Genomic DNA, 9,412 nt, shown 5'->3' with positions numbered 1-9,412 from the left:
CGGGTTTCAATTTGATTTCTTAACCAATATTCCTACTATTATGTTGTCTCCTCATACTTTTGGTATTACTATGCGTGTACAAATACTATACTAGAAATAATGCATGCCATGGTTGGCATCTATCTTTGAAGAGGAAAAAGCCCTTTCATGTAATGCTTTTTATTGCATCCATGTGCATGATTGCAATTTTTGACAATGCATGTCATCTTTAGGTGTCTGCTTTACTATTGATAGAGGTAGGGATGATTGTTGATCATCAAGAAAACATATGTTGAGTGGATTGGCCAACTACTTTCTCATTTAGAAAGCCCGGTGTACTAGTTGGATGGGGTAGATGTAGGAATTCTCATATAGGTGCTCGAATCAAGAGTTCTACACATAATCTTGCGCGATAAATTTGGATTGATGATCCCAATTTATAATCGTATCGTACTACCTTGTTTACCTCATGATGCCACTTTAGAGATACAACTTTTGTTGGATGCATGATTGATTGGTAAGTGGCTCAATAATTTGCCTTCATCTCACAAGTTGCAATTTTTGGGGGATTATCCCATGAGAGACTCTAGCTATTGATTGTTGTGGCAATGCTGGCTATAGAGACCCAATATTCAATTTAACACTAAATTTTTTGTTTTGATTGATGAAGTTTGGGCCGAGTGCTTCCAAGTTGTATGAAATCCTAGTGCTCAAATCTAAACCGCATTGTTTCAGAGGTTGGACATTGGTATAAAATCCAAATCCACATTTGTAACCACAAGTATTTATTTCAAGTTTTATGTGGAATAAACTCATGTGTACAAAAGTTTCAATACATTAGGAAGAGAATGGGGTATAGAAGAGCCTCTTTATTTGATAGATTACGAAAATACTCAATCTTTAACCAAAGGCTCAAAAAGTGGGGTAGATAGCTCAAAAAGGCCTATGTAAAAATACTTTTGTTAAAGCAGGCCTATATAAAAATACTTTTAATTATTTTATTGAAAATTATATATAGATTTTACGAGATCTAGTTGGAATCACTCTTCCTAAGAAAGTATTGTTTCAATTTTTGAATGTATATTTTTTTTTCTTCTTATTCCCTCTTTGCCTTTTCTCTCTTCTTCTCACCCTCCAAATAGTCTCCCGAGCTTAGTCTTTCTCTCCGCTTGGCTATTGTTGAACAATGCAGATCTGCAATCTCTATCCCCTCTCTCTAAAACACCCCAACATCTCTCTCCCCCTATTCTCATGCTAGGGTGCCTTTTTATAAGTAGCCTACCGTCCATCATTTTAGATCTGTAACATTTCGTTTAGATCTGCAAGCCACAATATCTTCTTCTATATTTGTACCTCATTCTCCATAGTTACAAAATCTGGTTGGAGTTACTCTTCCTCCAAAAAGTACTATTTCAATTTTTAAATATATAATTTTTTCTCTCTTATTCCCTCTTTGCCTTTTCTCTCTTCTTCTTTCTCACCTTCCAAAAAGTCTCCCAAGCTTAGTCTTTCTCTCCGCTCAACTGCTAAAAAGTGCAAATTTGCAATCTCTATCTCCTCTCTCTAAAACACCCTAACATCTCTCTCTCTCTCTCTCTCTCTCTCTCTCTCTCTCTCTCTCTCTCTCTCTCTCTCTCTCTCTCTCTCTCTATTCTCATGCTATGGTGCCTTTTTTTGAAGTAGCCTACCTTACATCATTTTAGATATGTAACATTTTCGTTAAGATCTGCAACCTACAATTTCTTCTTCTATTCTTGTTGCCTCATTCTCCATAGTTACAAAATCTTCTTCCTTGATCAAAGTTCCCTACCTCTCTTTCTCTCTTATCGCAACCTTGCACCTCTCTTTTTAGTTTTGTAACCTCTTCTTTTATGTGTGAAATCAACTTCCCTACTACTCTAGCTCCCTATCCCCCTCTAGACCTTTTTCTATAGATCTTACAACATCCTGTGTGTGTGTGTGTGTGTGTGTGTGTGTGTGTGTGTGTGTGTGTGTGTGTGTGTGTGTGAGAGAGACAGAGAGAGAGAGAGAGAGAACTATGCACTATGCAATTAATTTCTAGTAGAATTTTTCTTGCTCGTAGCCACCAAATAATTGCAATGTAGAGATCTATTTTACATGGTGCCAATGCAGTGGAATGCAAGGGGTGTATGTAAGGCTTATCAAAGGTCACCTTTTTCATGTTGAAAAAGGAAGGATAATTAATTAAGTGCCAATTCTTGAAAAGTGTGTATTTTTTCCATGAACGACATATTGAGGTTTTTTCCCTTTGAATTAGGAGATTGATCATCTCTTGTTTTAGGAGTCATCTCAATGAAAGGAAAAATGAAGGGGCAAAAAAGGTTCAACAATAGACTAAAAAGGAAGGATCCCTTCATTGAGGTGGGAAAGAGACTTGAGAGCCTAATTCTATTTTCCATGTATGGAACACTTGTGTAAATAGTTCATGTGCTAAGCTAGTCAATGGATTCATGTACTTGATTAATGCAATGCAATGTTCATCTCTTTAGTTGCTTTGCTCTGTCATTGTCTTGAAGTACTTTATGCTACCATCATTCAATTAGTGGTGGTTAACTGTGTGCACTTGTCTTGAAATACTAAAGTTTCCCTCATTCTAAACCCCATAGAAAGTCATGTCAAGGCTCAAGTCAACCAATAACTCGTGTAGTTGACATGTTCCTGTACACAACCGGATGTCAACATTGGCACCATTAAAAAAAGGAAAGCTCTTCATTTCAGTGTGGGTCAAATATGCAACATTTGTGAATTAAATTCATGACCATATACAGCATTTAGTTCATCTCAATTTGCAATGTGTTATGCAACATATATACTAAGTCTGACTCCATTACTTAAGGTGGTACTATTTGATGGTTATGCAAGTCACATTTGGTGATTTATGTCATACCCCAAAAACTACGCATTTTGAAATACTTATTACTATTTATCAAAGGTTAGCCTTAAAATAAGTCTACTTTTGTACAACAGGACCTCTTATGAACAAGTTAGGGAATCTATATGCACACTTTCATTAGTTTTTCATAGCAATGTTTGTTTTGCAAGAAAGTTTGCACTATATATTTCCTATGAGTTTGAAACCTTTAAAAATGCTTAGTTGATGGATATTGGCCTTCAAATACATTATAGGCCTTAAGTTGTGCCCCATAACCTCATCATGTTTACGAAAGAGGCCTTCGAAGACAGTTTTCTTTGTCAACGTTTCAAGATTTGGGTTTTTCAATATATAAAAATATGGTCTAAGAACTAAGTTATGGAGGTATATTACTTGTTATAATAAGGTTTTTCCTATCCTTAAAACTTGAAATTTATGCAAAATCTTATTTCGATGAGTTATATTCAATTTATGAAAATTTTGTTAAAATTACATTGCATTTTTGTGATTTTTTTGTCTTAAAGCTTATCACCATAATCTTAATATGGTATTAATTTTGGATAAAGTAAAATATGGCAATGTTATTCACCTCATAACTGACCTAAGGCATGAAAATAACCTATAACTCTTGTTTTGAGCTTCACCAAATAATTATGTTATTCCCCTCATAACTGACCCAAGGCATAAAAATGACCTATAAATGTTGTTTTTAGCTTCGCCAATAATTATGAGAAGTTGCTAGAAAAACAAGACACTTTAGTGTCTTACGACACTTGAACGTCCAATCATAGAACTAGTGTTAAGAGAGCTCTCTATCATTGACCGTGTATTCAACCTTGAGGTGTTTAATTGGCCATGCCAAGGGAGAGAGTTGTATTGCTACTTTGTGAACTATCACAAAACCCATGATAGAGTTCCTTACACATTAGATTATGCAGAGATGAGGTTGCCAACCTATTTACGTATCGGGGTGGTGATGTAGTCAACTTGCAAGGTAGATCATTCCTTTTTTTTTTCTGTTCTAATGATATTATATTGGTTTCTAAGTCTCTTGGAGGTATACATCAGCACTTGTATGCATTAGAAGATTTTTGTACATTTAGAGGCCTCATAGTGAACCTTGGGAAGAGTCGCTATCTTCCACAGTTCTAGTCACGATATGAGTCAAGTTACATTCATTCTTGCAAAGGTCGAGTGGAGGTGGTCACGTCATAGATATTTCTTGGGGTCATCTTTTCTTCTTCAGCTACACAATTTACTATGATACCACTTGCTAGCCTAGATTGACACAAGAACATGTGGCTTTGGCTATGTGATAGAGATAGTGCCACTAGGCACCAAGAGCTACAAACAAAGGGGTTGCTTTTTGAGTTTAATGTATATGGCAGTCATATGGGTGCTAGGCCTTGTCACCAACATCAAGTATAAATAGAGCAATCATAGATGCTCATCATGGCATGTATGATACATAACAAACCTTAGGTACCTCACAATGTCATTTGAGCTAAGTTTTGCTACACCACCCATGATGGTGGAGGCCATATTTCATGCAAGGTCTTCTAGGCAGATTGAGAGATACCATATTATCAATTATCATATAAAGCTTTTGAGGTTTCTAGAGAGATGGCTTAGTTAGCAAACAAAGGATAATGGTATGCCTAGACCACATAGTGGTTTTCTCAAAGGAGCTAGAGATGCATGGGCCCCTCATCATTCCATTATTACAAGGATTCACCACATCCACCTATCACATAGTGGGAACCATATAGCTCACATAGTGAGCTTTTTACCACATGGTTGAATGGTTCTAGAGTAGCATCGGGTTTCATCACATCACCATGAGATTAGGGTTGGTATTGGAGCTTGGAACCCTAGTGACAAGAGGATATAGAGATTGGCAAGGTGGTGGAGAGTGAGGAGTAGGGAGAGGTGGAGAGTGAGGAGTATTGTGTGTGCAGATGCATAGCCTACACCTCAGATACCTCATTTTTTAGTGTGAACCTTCCTATGTGAGCTTTTAGAGCCGGTGGATCAGCATGCATTGGGGAGGTTTAAACTCAACATTCATCGACACAAAGAGCTTTCTTAATAACCCAAAAAATACCAGGTGGAACGAAATCAAAGACACAAATTACCACATTGTTCCATGCATCCACTAGCCTTGACACAACATGCAATTAGTCTTCAAAGTGTAGAGACCCTCGAGGCAAACAAGAGGATGGAAACACACGATTTCTAGACCTCGCGTATATCCAACTAGATGTCAAAGATCAATGAATGGCTCAATAGAGAGCAACTGGCTGGCTTGTATCAGATCCATGCATGTTCCCTAGGGAACTTATGACATCCTTCATTGATGTACACAATAGTGCCTCCCCAATATAGTACAAATTAGAGCTAACTAGATTTCATATCATGCTTATACACCCTATGCATGTAGGGTTGCATTACAAACCCTTAGCAATAGAGCTCCATCCTCCCTCATGGTCATCACATGCAATACCACACTAACTCATTGTATCCTCAAGATTTGAGTGCTAGCACCAGTTTCTTTTGCCATTCATTTTCCTTCCTCTTTGGGATGAGAGGCTATACAGCATGTCTACTCATAGGCCTAATTCAATTTTCCAAGGCATCAGTAAACAAGGTGAAGATCTTGTAGGCATGTTAAAAACATATTAGCCTCTCAAAAAGTGTCCCTTAACTTTGAGATCTACACTTAAAGAATTTTGAAAACATGGTTTGAAGAAATAAGATGCTCCTTTCAAACTTTAAAACAAAATATTGGACTTCAGAAACATGCTTAAAATCATGACTTTCCTCTTTTGAGAGGTTGTAAAGGAAAGTGTTTGTATCACATGTATGTCTTTCACTAACAAAAAAACAAAAGAAAACTCAAAAAAGTGAATGAATCCTTGGGAGATGGCTGTTAAAACTAGACCCCACCCTCCCAAAGAAGACATGATTTATTTTAATTTTTGATACTTCTTAAACCACTTATAGGACACATCACAAGAAGATGAGATACCTTTCATTCCTCTCCCCTATGGCTTTCTTCAACAAACCAAATCTCACTTTTCTATACTTGACTAGTATAACCGCCACCACCGCCTCTCTCTCTCTCTCTCTCTGCGTCACTGTGCTCCCGGACGCTGCAAGCCACACCTGCCGGTTGGAGGATCTGACGCGTGGCAAGGGGGGAACCAGAATTCCCTCCCCCTTTATCTATTAGTATAGATTCTGTCCATGAGAAGTTTTGGGCCTCCTACGACCATAGACTTTGCTCAAAAGCTCTATGATGTTTACAAAAACAGACTAGATGCATGGAGAATTTGAACCTGTGTAAAATGAGGTTCACCTAGCAAAATATGCTAATTTTTGGTCAAGTTGATCACTCCTTTGGCATTGAGAGGCAAATACTAGTGATCATATAATCAATAGTGAGTATTTCTTAATTTCCGCAGAGTGGTATCAGTAAGGAATTCTACAAACACATACATATATACTTCGGCTTTATGTCCTATTAGGGTATCAAACAGGTGTCAAGAACCTCACATTACAACTTGCCAGGGCAATATTTATTCCACTAGCCGATTCCCTTGGGATGGTTGCAAGGGAATCTATTAGATTCACTTGCATATACACCCTTATATAATATTAGTAGCAAGCTTTCATGTTTGCCTATATTTATTGGGCTGCTATTGTTGACAAACTTAAACTATTCCCATATTCCTATTAATAATACAGCCAGAATGTTAGCAAAACAAGAATACTGCATATCAGATGTAGTGAAGATCACTAGGAGCGGCCGTTTATGGCTAAATTATCCGCCTATGTTAATTACCTAATTTTCTACATCATAATCACAACTCTTTACCACATGGACAACAATTTGAACTCCATAAACACATCTCCTTTGGTGATTTCGCACCGCTGCATGTTTTCTTCATCAATACAATTCAGCTACATTTGTTCATACATTACTGCAACAAGACTCGAGATATGGTGCAACTTCCACTCACTTGTCAAAGCCAGAATCTATCAATGGAAAATGATAATCATCGCTCTCAAAATTCAAGCCTTCGATTGGACACAGCCCCATTGCAACCGAGGCATTGACAGACACAAAGCTCGGGAATGGTAAGGTCTCGGAAGCAACTATTCAAAGTAGGCGCATTAGAAATGCCAAAAAAGCATTGTTGAATACTGCACAAAAGTAGAGCCCACTTCATTCCAGACGTTGCTTCAAGGCGCCATGAAATCATGCAAAGGGGTTCTTGTATGTCTCCTTGTTAGCCTGCATCCAAAGATAAAAAGGCATGAGCTAGACAGAAATGTGTCTTGTGCACACATATCTATGTAAGGATCATCTCTTTTCCAGCCCGAAGGCTAGAGGAAGAGATGACATGAGTGTGAGTGCAAATAAACCCAAGCTACATGATTTCCGGCAGAATTGAACATAATTCTTTCTTTAAAAATTATCTTTTGAGAGCCTAAGCTCCAACAGAAGAATGTCTTGACGCTCAACTCCAACCACACTTCGCTTAATGACAGTCCTTAGCAATCCAGACAGGCAGTCAATAAAAACGGTATACTCCATTTTCCCTTGTATGAAATGCCAGAAATCCATGTACCATCCAAACTGTGGGATTCTTCCCTGAAGACATCAATTTCAACAAATTAAGCTTAAAATGAAGGAGTTGGATCTTACAGCTGCAATGATGTTATCCAAGGCATGGGTGCCATGCTCTTCAATGTGACATTCTAGCGACTCCCGTGCTTGTGGGCTGAGCAACTCTAGAAACTTGCGCTGCGACTCACTCAAGGTTCGAGTTAAGCCAGCCTGTTGCTTGAGGAGGCGGCCCCTTATGGCCCAATCATAGACTCGATGCGCACCTTTGAATGGAGGTAGGACAAGCCACAATGCACATCCCAGTTTGATGGAGCTCCACAATGGTATCCTGAAAGGATTAGAACACTATGTCAAAGCTTTGGACATGCCACAGACTTGTGCATTCAGCTCAACTGAGAGAGCAGCTAATGGCAAATGATGTACTATGCATGTGAGCATGTGTGTGCACGCGGGCGCATATGCATGAGCCTAGTCCTGAAAGGATCACATCAGCCCAACAGAACCAGCGGCGTAATATCAATCACACATACCAAGCAAATACTGGGGATATCACAAGCTCCAAGAAAGTGAGAGAGGAGTAGAGGATCCAATAGGTTAGCCATTGCTGATCATCCTCCTTGGACTCACTCTCAATAGCCTTAATGGAAGCATACCTGCATCAACCATTGTTAAGGGGCCACTCATTAGAGCATGCAACATACCTCACCAACAGTCGACGAAGCAAGAGATGCATGCAGGTGAGGACACTTACAAGGGATAGAGAAGCATCACCACAGGCCTGCAGGTAAGAAGAGCGTGCGCAAGGCAAAAGACAGTACGATGATCAGACCAAGGATCGTAAATGCGACAACCGAAAACTAATCTGCAGAGAATGTGGCTTCTGCATATGGGAGTATTGAAGAGAACTCACCCGGACAACATGTGAATGAAGCAAGTCATGGACCAAAGCAGGCTGGGAAAGCCCATTCTTCACAGCTCACGCAAGTAGGGGCCGGCTATGGTGTAGAGAAGACTCAGAAAATAGCAAAAATGGCAGCAACAGCTCCTTCAAGAAGCGCATGTGGGAAATCCTGTGATTTGCAGAATGGAAAATACGGCGCGCTAACCCAATTTCCGAGAGGACGCGAATGTAGAAAGAGTATAGGAGCAAGAGCTTAGAGCGCTTAAGCCACACTGTCCTCTCTCTCTCTCTCTCTCTCTCTCTCTCTCTCACACACACACACACACACACATAATCCCACCATCTCTCTCTCTCTCTCCCTCTCCCTCTCGGGCCTCGGCTATTCGCGCTCTCTCTCGCACACCGTGCTCTGTGCCCGCCTTGAATTGTTTATTGATTATATAATGGGCATACTCAGATAATTAAAACAGGGCCGCCCTCCCAACATTCTCTGAGTTTCTGCCATTTATGGACCTTTCCCGCGTTACATTTGAGATTTGTGCATAGTGGTGGAAATTTTAGAACTTTTGATCGTGAATAGGTTGTAATGCTAAAGGCGACTCCCATAGCGCACAACATATTCACAAAAAGCCAACCGAACACTGAATGTTTTAAGCATCTACATTTACAAAACCTTGGCTCGATCCCGAGCTTGCCTCGATTAATAATGGTGAAATTTTGCCTAAATATTGAGAAATTGTCAAGTGTGTCATTTCTCTCTCTTTGGTTAGAACCAAAATTTCTTGGTGAGCCTTGAGACTCCCACAGTCCAATGCTTGGCTTTTTGCCAATGCGCACTAGTCAACTGCTGAGAGCAATTGGCTCACATTCCTGAGGTTCAATTCCCCTTAGCAACTCATTTCACGTCGCTTTACACCTGATTCAATCATTCATCTACTTATAAGAAGGACTTGGCAACCCTTCCCTCTGTTGCAAGTAAGCATTGTCTCAAGTCAAAAGTATTGCG

At 39.4% G+C, this 9,412-nt stretch overlaps 1 protein-coding gene across 1 annotated transcript; it reads right to left on the bottom strand.

Moving 5' to 3' along the window:
• Nucleotides 1-6,751: 6,751 nt before the first annotated feature.
• LOC147425481 (HVA22-like protein e) lies at nucleotides 6,752-8,913 on the bottom strand. Its single transcript, XM_086500158.1, has 5 exons — nucleotides 8,416-8,913; nucleotides 8,257-8,283; nucleotides 8,036-8,158; nucleotides 7,584-7,833; nucleotides 6,752-7,169 (listed from the first exon to the last, which is right to left on the bottom strand). The coding sequence occupies exons 1-5, from the start codon at nucleotides 8,469-8,471 to the stop codon at nucleotides 7,134-7,136; spliced, it is 492 nt and encodes a 163-aa protein (XP_086356284.1). The 5' UTR covers nucleotides 8,472-8,913; the 3' UTR covers nucleotides 6,752-7,133.
• Between the last annotated feature and the right edge of the window lie 499 nt (nucleotides 8,914-9,412).

This window comes from Adiantum capillus-veneris, chromosome 25 (genome assembly GCF_014529385.1).
Source record: "Adiantum capillus-veneris isolate H3 chromosome 25, ASM1452938v2, whole genome shotgun sequence".
Classification (NCBI taxonomy): Eukaryota; Viridiplantae; Streptophyta; class Polypodiopsida; order Polypodiales; family Pteridaceae; genus Adiantum; species Adiantum capillus-veneris.
The sequence above is the reverse complement of the archived record's forward strand: the minus strand, read 5'-3'. Positions and strand labels throughout refer to the sequence as shown.

Bases quoted from the DNA above. Each gene is read 5' to 3' on its own strand.
- LOC147425481 (XM_086500158.1), bottom strand. From the start codon at position 8,471: ATGGGCTTTCCCAGCCTGCTTTGGTCCATGACTTGCTTCATTCACATG. The intron at 8,284-8,415 runs GTGAGTTCTCTT...TCTTACCTGCAG, and splicing joins TTCATTCACATGTTGTCCGG to GCCTGTGGTGATGCTTCTCT. The intron at 8,159-8,256 runs GTAAGTGTCCTC...TGGTTGATGCAG, and splicing joins GTGATGCTTCTCTATCCCTT to GTATGCTTCCATTAAGGCTA.